Source organism: Filobasidium floriforme (genome assembly GCF_021052385.1).
Source record: "Filobasidium floriforme strain CBS 6241 chromosome Unknown HD553scaffold_14, whole genome shotgun sequence".
Lineage (NCBI taxonomy): Eukaryota > Fungi > Basidiomycota > Tremellomycetes > Filobasidiales > Filobasidiaceae > Filobasidium > Filobasidium floriforme.
In genome coordinates, this window is record NW_025763635.1 from 482454 (window position 1) to 495272 (window position 12819).

Below are 12819 nucleotides of genomic sequence, written 5' to 3' on the forward strand. Positions count from 1 at the left end.
ATGATCGCGGTTCAAGCCGTTCACAACTAAATTGCCTGTGCAATTTAGTTGCTTCCGGAGTTAGTCCCGATATCCTCGATATCTAGGACTTTACACGGGATTCTTGGATAGTTTACGCCGTCATTTCGTCTCTCATTCTGGCTCTGTTTCGTCAAGTTGACTCTTGGTCTGGTTTGTGAGAATCTTGTTGTAGACTGAAGATGGGAAAGCCCATTCAGCACGATATCTGGATCATGCCATATGCTGAACAAACTGACCTTGCAAGAAATCCGCGACATGTTCGTGTCCAGCACTGTCCTGAGCAGGATACTTGTTCAAGAGGCTCGAGGCGATGAACAGGACTTTGTGTCGGATTGATTCCCCGTTCGCAGCCAGCGATTCGCTTGACATCTGATGCAGCCGTTTGAGCACGTCTTCGGTCAACCTGAGAGATTGGAAATCGATAGCGTCAGCACGACACGATCGTGAAAGATCCACCCGAAAGAAGGTCGAACAGAGATCCACCCGAACGCCGAGCTGCCGATCCTCAAAGGAATTCAACTCACTCGTCAAGACACTGATCGGGTCGTCCTTGGGCACGCAAGGTGGCATACTGGTAGATAGCGAATCTGACCAGGACCTGCGTGACAAGGATGTTGGCTTTGCAAGTGTCGAACGCATAGTTGTTGGCCACATCCCTCGGGTCCACGGTCTCCGCATTCAGCCTCAGCGGCGGTGGAAGGTCGTCCAGCAAGTTCTGCAACGACTTGATCAATTCCCGAGGATCTGGGCTCGTATCGACATGCCCCTCTGGTGTAGGCTGTCCGTGTGCACGTGATCGGACCAAGCGGAGGACTTGTGACAACAGGCGGAATATCCGGGTGACGTGAATGAAGCCGCAAAGCAAAGGAGTCTTTCCCGGAGGTTGCTGAAAAGCCCCTGCCGTCGTGATGAGGTTGTCGTCGACCTGCAGGATGTCGGATACGAAGATATCCTCGTCGTGCAGGAGCATCGGACATGATATTAAGGCGGCGATCGTACGATCAGATCCGTCTGCAAGCGGGATTTAACAATAAGCTCGATAATGGATCTAGTCGAACGATCCGACGAGACTTACACAACACCCAGAAGACTCGTCTTCTCGTCTCCTTCTCGATGGCATCTAAGTTTTGTTGTACTGCAACGTTCTCGTCATGCAACCCGAGGGTGATTGCTAGTCGCATCGCTTCGGCCAATACGACGTTTGCGTAGTTGTCCTTGCCCGTCGATCCAAGGTAGATGTGATCAAGACTGAAATCCGAAGGAAAATATTAGCGCTTCGATTTTCGCTCGCCAGATGACAGTCGTGCTCACTAGAGAGTACTGATATGCAATAGATCTAACGGTTCGTATTCACGCTTTTGCATCGCCCGTGATGTATGATGTAATCTTCGATGCAGTTTGACGAGCTCCTCTTGTGTCAGGAAGTCCGGCATGACCGACCGCGGTAGTTGTAGGATCGCATAGGCGACTGTGAGAGACTCAAATTCAGTTTCACAACGTTGTATCATGTAGACGACATTACTGACTCAGGCTCATCAAGAATATCCGGAAAGTTTCGTCATGCCGATCCCGACGTGAGACCAAATCTTGAGAGTATGTCGGCCAATGTATGATCGGGAGTAAGGGGTATAGGTGTTCGTGGTAGAGGTTCAAAAATGTTAACGCCGTTGACCATCGCGTGATATCCTCCACCTGTGCTGCTTGGTAAATCGGAGTCTCGCCCACGGTCCCCCCGAGACTCGTCGTTGCAGATCCTCGTTTGACCATCTGAGCGTAGCCCCCTCCGACACCAGTGGAATGCTCGAAACCGCTCCCGGCACCGCCTCCCAGGTTGGGTGGGGAATTTGGACGGCTCCTCATGCGTGATGTCTGATATGTCCCCGTACGCCTCGATCCCCCCAATCGAGGATCGAGGATCTCGTCCTCCAAGGTCTGACCCATCTCGCCCCACCCCCGTCCGGGTATATCGGGAAGGACGACTGAACTCGAATGCGTCGACCCTGTTCCGGGTCCCGTTAATGGATAACCGCTGCCGCCACCCCCGCTTCCCGATGCTACAGGAACGTTCATGTTGGTATCCATCGGAGGCTGGCCATCTGCTCCGGGAGTTGAACAGATCCAAGGCATGAACCAGTTGTCTTCGGCGCTGTAGCCGGTCAAGTAGTTTGACCCAGCTTGACCTGGCGTCGGGTTCTGATTTTGGTTCTGGTTGTTGCCACTTCCCATGGAGGGAGGCGCGTGATGGCTCGGCGGGCGGTTGTTCGCATTTGACAGGTTGGGGTTCAACTGGATGTTCTGGTTCTGGTGCGTTGAAGAGAAGGGAGATATCGATGCAGTCGGGGAATGATGCGGTTGGTGTGGAGCGAAAGGGATATTCGGATCAGACGTCTGATTGAACGTATGACCTGTTATATTGGGTTGATTCTGTTGATTCTGTTGTTGATGGACGTCGAACTGGTATCCGCCACCCAGCGGGGGAAGAGGGATGTTCCCGTTCAGGGCGTCTGTATAGTTCGGGTCGTATGGCAAATACGGGAGGTTACTGTTGTTGCTGCCCCCTGGACCGTGTGGAGAGCGATCCGGGTACGGAGGTCGAGCATGGGGGTGGTTTCCAGCAGGCATCGGATATGGGTTATACCGCCCGTCGTTGTTATTGTACGAAGGTCTTGCATATCTGTTCAGTTTGTCGACGAGCAGACCACAAACCTCGTCAGCAGCAGCTCATAAGCACAAGTCCGAGGAAGGCAGACTAGACTCGCGGATTGGGGGGTCCAGGTCTTTTGTGCGAATAAGTCTGCGTACACTCCCTGTTGAGATCGATACATCCTTGACATCGCGTCTCTCCTTCCTCCTTGACGCATTTGACCCTGAAGAATAGAAGTCCGAAGATGTCAGAAGCCGACCTGATCTAGCGACCACCATGGAACTCACTTGCGTAACCGGCAGACGTCACAGGCAGCTATCTGAATGGTGGCAACGTCGAAGAATAAAGTCGAACAAGTGTCAGAATTTGCATCTATGAAACCCGTAGATCGAACCTCGGCGCAACGTCGGCGGGTGACCGGGACCCGACTATACCCAGCAGGATCACCGTTCACACACCCACTGATAACCACAAATGCAAGTGAACTCACCCTCTTGATCTTTCCTCCATCTGAACCCTTCTTGTTCTCTGATCCAGCGTGCTTGTTCCCCCTTCCATCCTTTCCGGTGCTGTTCTCCCCAGCGTTGTTCGACCCTGACGTGGAAGTCGCCGTACTCGTCGGCTTTTCCTGTTTGGCCTGACCGTCCATGTTGCTCGATCTACCTAGTGACGTGGGATACTCATCCGGACCGTAGCTGAGACCTCACCCCTCATGTGTACGAACAGACAGTCGGTATCAAGGTCGACATAAGCTGGGCCACCGTCCTGATCCTGACGGCGACCTAACCGGGATCGAGGGTGTCGGGAGTATATTCCCCTTGGCAAACCGGTGCGCGACCTCGTGACTCCCATTTCAGTGCGGGGTATCCGAAGTTCCGGAGAAACAACTACATCTTCTCATATCGCATGCCACGATGACAGCCAGCTACAAGTTGTGCAAGTTTAAACAATCCTATGAGATTGCTAGGTTCAGGTTGGCCCCTGCAGATATTGGATGGCATCGCATGTGATCTAGAAGTGTAATCTCCCTGACGGATAGGCCAATGATCGATAGCCGCACAAAGAACGTCTAATGAACGCTGATGGAGAAGCTGCTCTAGCTCGCTAGTGCACTCGGGTTCATTTCGATCAGACAGCCCAGTACTAATGTTTCTGTGGCTTTTAGTCGTCTGTCACGTTCACGGAATTGGGATGGTCGTTTTTTTAAATGACTTTCACGCTGTTTAAAAAACGGACATCTGTTTACTTTGTGGATGCAGACTTTGCTCGGCCACTAGTGAAAGCTGGAAACGTCTATGCAAAATATATTGGAACATGGGAGATTCGTAAAAAGGTGGGCTCGTATAACAATGATCAGAGAAGAGGCGTTTATTCTGTGAAAACAAAGGCAGATGCGCAGCAAATCAATTAGCCAGGTCGTCTTAAACCGTCTTGTACAGCCACGTCGCAAGCGTTACTTACGTTGAGCACACTGAACGCCCGGTCCACCCCGCTCATCCTCATCCTCGTCATCCATGCCCTCGGCGTTCGCGGCACCCTGCTTCTCCCGCTCCGAAGGCTCCTCCAAGTGGACCTCCTCCTGGAAGACCTTGCTAGGGATCTTGTTCAGCTTCCTTCTGGGCGGCAGCGACTTTTCGAGCCCGCTCATCTGTTCCGGGGTGAGCGATTCCGGGAACTTGATAGAGAGCTTGACGTAGAGGTTGCCGTGGTCGTGATGACGGTGGGAGGGCATACCCTGTTGAGGGATGACCTTGATGTCGCCTATGGTTTGAAAACAGGTTCGAGCATGGTTAGCACCCCGATGCATCGTCTTGCGGAGATCCATGCGACACCTGCAGGCCGTACTCACCAGGCTTGACGCTCTCGCCCGGGTTGATCTGGACCCTCAAGATCCTGTCGTCCAGATGCTCGATATGGAACTCTCCTCCAGCCAAAGCCGTCAACAGGTCGATCTCGGCCTCGACGATCAAGTCGTCCCCGTTCCTCTTGAACCGCGGGTGTTCCTTCTCCTCGACGACAAAGACGACATCACCAGGCTCGACTCCCGGTGCCTGATCGCTCTCGCCGGGGAACTTGATCTGGTGTCCACTCTTCATACCCTTGTCGATGTGGACCTCGAGGATCTTGCGCTCCTGCGTCGTCTTCTTGGCGTTACACGTCCTACACTTGTTCTTGGGGTCCACAATCTCTCCGGTTCCGTCACATTCGCCACAGGGTTGTTGAATCTGCTGGACCATCGGTCCGAGTTGACGCAGGTGGACCTTGACACCCTGTCCCTTACACCCGCCACACTCCTTGACGGCACCCTTCTTTCCACCGAGTCCGTCGCAGGTCTTGCAGATGGTCGATTTGGAAAGGGCGAGCTTTTGAATCTTTCCCTTGTAGAGATCTTCGAGGCTGACCCCGATCCTGTGAACCAAGTCTTTGCCCCGTCGAGGTCCTTGTGGTCGTCCTGCCGAGCGTTGTGAGCAACCGAGCCATACCATCAGCACGACAAATCCAGCCAAAGACTCTGCTGAGACCTTGTGTAAACGCCCAACTCACGACCACCAGGTCCACCACCACCGAAGAATCCACCGCCACCCCCGAAGAATTGGGAGAACAGATCCGACTGGTCCATCCCTCCCATTCCACCGGCACCACCTTCCAGACCGGCAGCACCGTACTGGTCGTACCTGAAACATGTGAATTTAGACCGATGTCAGATGGAGCACAGGGATTGTGAGTCAAGGTGGATAGGCAAGACTTACAGCTGTCGCTTGTCATCGTCCGCCAAAACCTCGTAAGCATGTTGCAAAGCCTGGTACTTTTCCTTGTCACCTCCCTTGTCCGGGTGCTCCTTCAAGGCTCTATTCGAGGTTGATATAGTTGGGTTCGTTAGATGTCCAAGAAGTGGGATCAAAGGGTAGGACAGTAATGAGCTCACCCGAGTCGAAAAGCCTTCTTGATCTCCGCAGCTGAAGCGGTGGGTTTAAGCCCGAGAGTGTCGCTGTGTTTTGATCACCAGCACAACAAGGATTTGATGATAGGTCGAGCAAAGAGGGAAGAAAGGAGGTGGAAGGATAGGTATGCGGTATGAGCAAGTAGTCTTCTTCAATTCGGCGTGATTCGCTGCGAGACATACTAAAGTCCACTGTAACAAGCGAATCGATGATCAGTACCTTATCCATATATGGTCTTTAGCAGCTCGTGAATACTTACGTTTCCTTGACCATTTTGTTCTAGATTCTACTTCTGTAAATGTCCCTTTTGATTCGGCCTGATTCGATCGAGAAGAATGTGTTCCGTGCGGTTGAGACCGGTTCGTGGTTTGCAGCGGTGGGATAGACGGTAGTAATAGGATACAACTCTATAAGTGAAGGTGATGAGGAAGGCAAAGAGATGACGAAGCGATGGGAAGAGGAAGAGGATTAACGATATCGTTTGACATTATTGTGGGTTAGCAATCTCGCCGCTCTCTGTCTCTGAATTTGCTCTCGCTCGCTCGGTGGAACTTTCCAGATTTCCGGGCAAACGCGACAAAAGAGACACACAACGAACGCGGGGAATGATCATCCGCGGTGCATAACAGATTGCAAATGCGTAATTACAATCACGCCAACCACCGGGGCTTGTGTTTCATCTCGCTCTCATGGCCGCGACCAGTGTTCGTCCGTGTAGCATCGTCGCTCATTCTCGAATCTCGCCTCCGATACTGTGACCTGTTCTTGGTTACCATTCAGATCGATGACTTCGAAGAGGGTCTTCGTGACCGCTTCCATCCTCTGCCCAAGCAGTTCAGCCTCGGCCGTTTCATATCGCTGTCTGACCCAAACGTGCCACGCCACAAGTGCGCCATCCCATTCCCCTCGAATGAACATGCACCCCGGCAGTCCGAGACTGGTAATGTCGAGAATGGTCCTGCTGAACGCCTTTAGTGCGATCCAGACTTTGTATTTGACCCGCATGCCGTTAGCATCGCGGGTGTCCGGGAGGTAGCCGAAGATAAAGTTGGAAAGGTTCTGTTCTCCAAGGGCGACGACCTTGTCATGCAAGTCTGGCTTGGCCGCGGTCAAATGGTAGGCTGAATTGGACATGATGCGAGATTTTGGAGGCGAGATGGGGCAGATGGAGTGATAGGTCTGAGAAGCTGTTGGCATCAAGCACTGCTAAGAAGACACTAGCGAGGGTTCGCTTGCCTTATACGACTACGCTCGTAGTTTACCAAACCAAAGCCCCATCTTTCGTTCGGGAAAGGAAGCCTCCTTTGGGGCCAATCTCGCTGCGAGTGGTAGGGCGGAACGGACCGTCCTTCAAAGGACCTTTATATCTTCCTTTGGTCGTTGAGCAGATGGCGCGGCACCGAGAACCGCGCTCATGGTCTAGACAAGGGATTCGTGACTGATACAGTATATTGAAAGTAAGCCAGCTCGCTATTGTTCTATTATTTGCTACATGGTCGGTACAATATCAAGTCCCCGATACCGGGAAGATCTCGATCAATGAGCAATCTAGAGATTTTAGATTCGGGGTATACCGGAACGAAGTGATGCATGAAACGATCCGATAATGACATTGGGGCATCCAGTCAGACCACAACAAAGTCAGTTATGCCGATGAAAGTACCTGGGGCTGCCACTGGTCGACGGTAAAGAACTGAAGTTCAGTAAATCACGCATGACGGATCGTGTAGAAGTGTTCACCTGCCCGAGGAGGTCGCTCAAGCTTTTGGAACTATCGCTGTGGACAGTGTATTCACAAGCAGCATTCATCAGCTACCTCAAGCGTTCGAATATCTTCAATGGCCATCGCAGCGGAATACAACTAGATATAAATACAATCGCGAGAGACATGTGATGATCAACCGTCTCCATACAGTCCTGGGCACATCAGCTATTTGCTTCCCGTAAAAATGCTGGGAATCCAAGTGAGAACGCCTGAGATTCCAGTCGAAGCTGAGGGGGGAGACCTGAGACTGAATCCCTCAGTGAGTGGACCTGGCGCACCGGCACCTTCGAAACCGGCCCGCTGGGAGTCGACGGATATAGCGTCGCCTTTATCAGGCAGTAGTGCACCCGGCTCGTTCAGCGCTTCCCTATTTAGGTGCGTCGAGGTAGCTTGCTTCTCCGCTTCTAACGACTCGTTGAGATGGTATTCAGCTATTGCTCTACTCATCTGGAAGGCTTTGTCGCTGTCCTTTCCGGCTCGGCGATCCAAGTCCCTACCAACGTGATACAAGGTATTGAGCTCCATGTCACGGATGAATGAGTCTAGCCCAGTGGGAGTCCCGCGGTAGTCTTCCGAGAGAGACCCGGCTACCTTCTTGATTGCGCTTGCCAATTTCTTATCGTGACCATCTAGAGCCTCCACATAGCTGTTCCAATCTCCATACCGTTCGACATGCTCCGCAAAGGTTTTGCGGTATGCGATGCACTTCGGCTCAATCTTGTCTAGCCTACGCTGAATAGCCTCAGGAATGTTCGCCATTGTCGAAGGGGAAGACATGTTATGTTGTATGGTAGATGAGTCTAATCGTAAGATATGTGGCTGTTGCTATACGGGAGGGGGAGGTGCAGGGATTCGAAGGGAAGGATCGCAGTAAGGCTATCTTTGTATTCGAATCAACCGCGTCGACCTTCCTTCTCTTTCCCGGAGGGCTTCGCAGCCATCGATACGCCAAGGTTGGTTAAGAATCATGTCAAGCGTGCTTCCTTTGTATGCTTCCCCGTTCAGCCGGGTGGATCTCACCCGGGACAGGTAGACAAGAGACAGGCCTGATGACGGTGGACAAAGCATGTGCTATCGTGCTTCCGTGACACCATAACATAGCGTAGCGATGGCAGCCCGAAGAGGTGAATCTATCGCAGAGAAGTCTAAAGTGGTACATAGCCTCCCTTGGTGTCGCATGGCCAATGTGAGGACGTCGAATTAGAGCATGTCCCTTATGGGCTGTGTCTGGTCAGAACAGCCACGAGGGTGCTAGACGCCCCCGCCAAATGAACGTCCGAAACCGTGAGGTATACGGTACGTCACCAAATTCTAGGGTCTGGGTAGCCGAAAGTCACTTGCGGCCATATATATTAGCGGTCTTTCGCAGCGACTGATCCTGCAGTTCGTGATCTTTGCATGGTGGGATACAGAATACATGGATCAAATCTACAGAGCCCAGGCGTTTCTTGCTACCGGACATATTTCAAGGTACGAGACATATCTTCAGCGATGACAAATCCCGTCTATACCGGGCCGTTTGTAGCAACGGTCGATTTCTGAAGAATAATCAAAATCGCTCGCGCGCGCGACACAATAACAACTTCGACCGAAGCACGGAGAATAAAGAGCCATTGGAGGTAAAAACTGGGGAAAACTAAGTAGCTTTTGATACTGAGAACATCAAAAATAAAGATAATCTACCCTTGTACGGTCTGTAGCCTTTATCCCTGTTACCCCTAAGTTCCCTAGAAGTCGACAACTTGTACACTGTACTCCCTTCAGAAGCCTATTGCATCATTCACTACATCCAATAACACTATTCGCAATCACAATGGAAGAAGATCGTGCCCTTACACTCCTTCAAGCAGCGATAGCAAGCTACGTTGCTGACCTGCACACCCCCGTCGCTGCTTTCCTTGATCAATCTGCCGACCAACGAGACCCCAGCAACATACCGCTGCTCCTCCACAGTCTAGATGATCTTATATACTTTCTTACGCAGGAGGTCAAGGGCAAGTTGCCGATGCAGGAGTACAACAACCACCTCCAGGGTACCAGATCATACCGAGATCAGTTAGCGGCATGTCACCAGTCACTGCTGCATGGCCACACTCCTCACCAAGCAAGGCGGATCGTCCCTTCCGCTCGAGGCTGGTCGCTTGATGTCAATACCGTCCTACTACAACACCTAGACAAGAACGGTTCTACCGATGTTGAAATCGGGAAACATCTAGGATGCTCGCGATGGACCGTTCGACGAAGACGGGCAGCCCTGGGTTCACAACCGAAACGTCAACAGAAGCATCGCTACACAGAAGAGGATTTGATAGAAGTGAGTGATCAATATACATCGTTCGTACCGACCCGAATACAAAGGTTGAAGGGTGTTGCTGTTGTTGTTGCCCGTTGCAGCTGGTCCGCTACTACCTCCGCCAGAACGATCAGGTCATGGTGGGCTATCGTACCGTTCTCGGTTGGCTTCAAGGACAGGGTGTAACAGTTACCAGGAAGCAGGTTCGGATACTCCTCCAAGAGCTTGATCCCGGTGCTCACCGGCTGCGTCGGGCGGTAGTTCGTCAGCGAAGGGTTTACAAGGTTCCCTTCCCCAACTCGCTATGGCATATCGACGGCCAACATAAACTCATTCGCTGGAAATTTGTGATACACGGTGGAATCGATGGCTACAGCCGAGTCTGTGTGTTCATGGCTGCCAGCGACAACAACAGGGCGGAGACGGTGGAGAGGTCGTTCCTTGAAGCAGCGGAGAGATGGGGATGGCCTCAACGGGTCAGGGTGGATTACGGAAAGGAGAACAACGGGATCTGGGAACAAATGGTCGCTATTCGTCGTAAGTGGTATACATACAAGCCTTGCAACGTATGATACTGATCCCTAGGTAACAGATACTGTGAAGGCTCCCTTCATCCGTGGAAAGTCTACGAGTAACACCCCCATCGAGCGGCACTGGAAGACTATAGGCGAACGCTTTACCCAGAAGTATGCCCGGACCTTTGCACAACTGGAAGAACAACACGATCTTGATGTTGACGAGCCAGTCGATATCTTCTGCCTGCACTATTGCTTCCTTCCTCTTATCAACCGGACAATCTCCACCCATATCGTTGCCCACAACAGCCACGGCAGCACAACCAAGGGTGAACGAGGGTGGAGTCCCTACAAGAAGTGGCTGGACGGGAATCTCAAAGCTCAAGCGAGGGGGATGGACCTTGACCTTTTCCCCAACGACGCAGTCATTGACGACGAAGGTGTGATCGACGAATGTTTGTCGGGTGATGAAGAAGACGTAGAGCCAGGTCGGCACACTACGAAAGTGACAACTTGGCCTTCGGAACAACAACGGGAGGACCAGAACCGACCGGCGCAAGATACAGACCCTTATGTGCAAGTTGAGCGATATCACGAGATGTTACCCCCTCTACTACAGGACGAGGGGTTCCGAAAGGCCTTGGCGGAAGCGTTTCCCATACAAACATCGCACGAACTTGATGAGGGTGAAGATGGGTTGTTTGACACCTTACGCTACCTTGCTGTTCGACAGTGGGTGTATGATTCTGTTCGATCAAACCCAGGCTTCGCTCTGCCTAGTACACCCTGAATGTGTTGTAGTATACTGCTATATCGATAGTTCTAGCATATTCTTCGCCTGCGCTGATTGGCCGATCAAACAAGGAACCCAAAGGAAGGTTGTCGTTTGTTGTTTGTTCTTTGTTCTTCGATGACGCTCTCTGGCCTGGTAGGCCTGGTAGGCTAGGAAGGCTAGCAGCGTAGGCCAGCAGGCCAGCTACCGTATATAGTTGTTGTTGATCAAGAACGTCGAATCCTTCATCTTTACTTGCAATCACGTTCAGCTTCATTTACTTACCTTTATCAACTTCGATCATATCCCATCACTCATGACGAACGGCAAGAAACCAGCATCCCGGAGTATCACCCCGGAACCGGTGGGCCTTCCTATGCCCCCGGAGGGAATGCGTAAGCAGTTGTGTACCTTTGAGTATCAAATTGTCCTAACTGTTTTTCTCCTTTCTAGCGTTGGAAACCTGGTTGCTGACGCAGCCACAAGAAACTAAGCTGCTGTACTTTCAGCGGCTGGGAAGTAAGTCTTTGCATCGGACAAGATGATTATATCCCGATCATGACTTACTGATATATCATAACAACAGATGTCTTCGCCCAGGACCAGGCGAAGGAAGCGGAGAGGCTACGGAAGGAGGCCGAAGAAGCCCAGAGGAAGGAGGATGAGAGGTTGGCGATCCTGGTATGTAGCCTCGCTATCCTATTCACTCTCGGATACTCACTCGTACGTTCGATATTCTTGATAGCGGGAGAGGATTGACAGCCTCATCGCAAACCCTGAGAGCCGGGGGATGATCAGGGAGGCTCTCAAAAGGTTCGACGCAGGTGAGTAGCTTGTCAGAGTTCTTCGGGGTTGGCACATACTGATGATCGGATATGATGTCCTACAGCGAACCCTCGCCGACCCGTCCCCCCCCGCCCCACCCCCCCCACCCCTCAGCCGACCCCTGCCGTCGACACCACCCCTGCTCAGGGCCAGATAGAGCAGATAGCGGCTCTCTCCGCTCAAATGGCAAGCTTCATCCCGATGATGAAAGCTTTGCAGGCTTCGGCAGGAGCAAGTGGGAGTGGTGAGGCGAGTGGAAGTGGTACGGGCAAGGGGAAGAAGAGATCCCGTGCGCCGGTCGAGGAGGAGGAGGAGGACGAGGTTGAGGTGACCGGGACGGGTTTCACCTCTCCCGCCAAGCGTCGGTCGATGCGGGGAGTGAAGAGGGGGGACGTGTTCGAACTCCCGGAGACCCAGCCGGCGTGGATGACGGCTGATACCTGGCAGCGAGCGGTGGTAAGTCGAATAGGATTTACCTCAACCATATCACCTTGACAGGTTACTTACGTTTTGTGTTTGTGTATACGCCTACAACAGGATGCCGAGGCCCTCCTCATAAGGGAGGATTCCATCCAGTTGATGGGTGATGCCATGTGCAACTGCTGCACTGGCAAGACCAAGCCCGGGAAGCAGACGACCCCTCTCGGGAAGCAGATGGACGTGCGGTACAACGTCTGCGTGGTGGTCCCCGACCAGCCGGGACATTGCGTGAGGTGTATCTGGAGGTGGAGAGATGGCGAGTGCTGCTTCACTCAGAAGCCTTTCAGCTCGGGAAATGCGAAGTCGGTCAAGGAGAAGAAGCCGACCAACCTCGACCTGGCCCGAGCCGCCGCCGCCTCCACCGCCCCCGCCGAGCCCCCGGTCTCGCCCGACTCGACCAGCAGCAACACCGCTGCCAACGCTCCCAACCCCTGGGCAGGGTGGGGGTTCCCCCCTGGGCCTTACGGCTACAACCCGTACGGTTTTGGAGCGGGGAACTTTGGGCGTCCTCCCGGTCCCGGTGCTGGTTAGATGTGGTGTTTGTATTCGATTTTGTTATCTT

General features: G+C 52.6%; 6 protein-coding genes across 6 annotated transcripts; 3 read left to right on the forward strand and 3 right to left on the reverse strand.

Annotated features, from left to right (window-relative positions):
- Positions 1–8: 8 nt before the first annotated feature.
- On the reverse strand, positions 9–2912 carry HD553DRAFT_55802 (fungal-specific transcription factor domain-containing protein). Its single transcript, XM_046184316.1, has 7 exons — positions 2781–2912; positions 1548–2695; positions 1333–1489; positions 1097–1269; positions 546–1032; positions 258–424; positions 9–194 (listed from the first exon to the last, which is right to left on the reverse strand). Exons 2-7 carry the CDS (start codon positions 2641–2643, stop codon positions 133–135), a joined length of 2142 nt encoding a protein of 713 aa, XP_046035740.1. The 5' UTR covers positions 2644–2695; positions 2781–2912; the 3' UTR covers positions 9–132.
- Positions 2913–3779: 867 nt separating this feature from the next.
- Positions 3780–6119, reverse strand: HD553DRAFT_313376 (uncharacterized protein). The gene is made up of 8 exons (XM_046180225.1): positions 5867–6119; positions 5790–5798; positions 5592–5654; positions 5416–5514; positions 5210–5340; positions 4515–5117; positions 4127–4426; positions 3780–4038 (listed from the first exon to the last, which is right to left on the reverse strand). Exons 1-8 carry the CDS (start codon positions 5878–5880, stop codon positions 4034–4036), a joined length of 1224 nt encoding a protein of 407 aa, XP_046035741.1. The 5' UTR covers positions 5881–6119; the 3' UTR covers positions 3780–4033.
- A 175-nt stretch (positions 6120–6294) lies between these two features.
- Positions 6295–8149, reverse strand: HD553DRAFT_357403 (uncharacterized protein; the record flags this gene model as incomplete). The annotated part of the gene is made up of 2 exons (XM_046183873.1): positions 6295–6794; positions 7651–8149. The coding sequence occupies 2 exons, from the start codon at positions 8147–8149 to the stop codon at positions 6295–6297; spliced, it is 999 nt and encodes a 332-aa protein (XP_046035742.1).
- Positions 8150–9805: 1656 nt separating this feature from the next.
- On the forward strand, positions 9806–10039 carry HD553DRAFT_263914 (uncharacterized protein; the record flags this gene model as incomplete). The annotated part of the gene is made up of 1 exon (XM_046177440.1): positions 9806–10039. A coding segment is annotated over one exon (234 nt), but the record flags the coding sequence as incomplete, so codon positions are not given.
- A 235-nt stretch (positions 10040–10274) lies between these two features.
- HD553DRAFT_264879 (uncharacterized protein) lies at positions 10275–10616 on the forward strand (the record flags this gene model as incomplete). The annotated part of the gene is made up of 1 exon (XM_046177448.1): positions 10275–10616. A coding segment is annotated over one exon (342 nt), but the record flags the coding sequence as incomplete, so codon positions are not given.
- Positions 10617–11268: 652 nt separating this feature from the next.
- Positions 11269–12788, forward strand: HD553DRAFT_324729 (uncharacterized protein; the record flags this gene model as incomplete). The annotated part of the gene is made up of 6 exons (XM_046181518.1): positions 11269–11347; positions 11406–11471; positions 11539–11633; positions 11698–11776; positions 11842–12233; positions 12315–12788. 6 exons carry the CDS (start codon positions 11269–11271, stop codon positions 12786–12788), a joined length of 1185 nt encoding a protein of 394 aa, XP_046035745.1.
- Between the last annotated feature and the right edge of the window lie 31 nt (positions 12789–12819).

Bases quoted from the DNA above. Each gene is read 5' to 3' on its own strand.
- HD553DRAFT_55802 (XM_046184316.1), bottom strand. From the start codon at position 2,643: ATGCCTGCTGGAAACCACCCCCATGCTCGACCTCCGTACCCGGATCGC. The intron at 1,033-1,096 runs GTAAGTCTCGTC...TCCCGCTTGCAG, and splicing joins ACGAGTCTTCTGGGTGTTGT to ACGGATCTGATCGTACGATC. The intron at 195-257 runs GTCAGTTTGTTC...TCCCATCTTCAG, and splicing joins TGTCGCGGATTTCTTGCAAG to TCTACAACAAGATTCTCACA.
- HD553DRAFT_313376 (XM_046180225.1), bottom strand. The intron at 5,515-5,591 runs GTGAGCTCATTA...AACCTCGAATAG, and splicing joins AAGAAGGCTTTTCGACTCGG to AGCCTTGAAGGAGCACCCGG. The intron at 5,341-5,415 runs GTAAGTCTTGCC...CACATGTTTCAG, and splicing joins GACGATGACAAGCGACAGCT to GTACGACCAGTACGGTGCTG.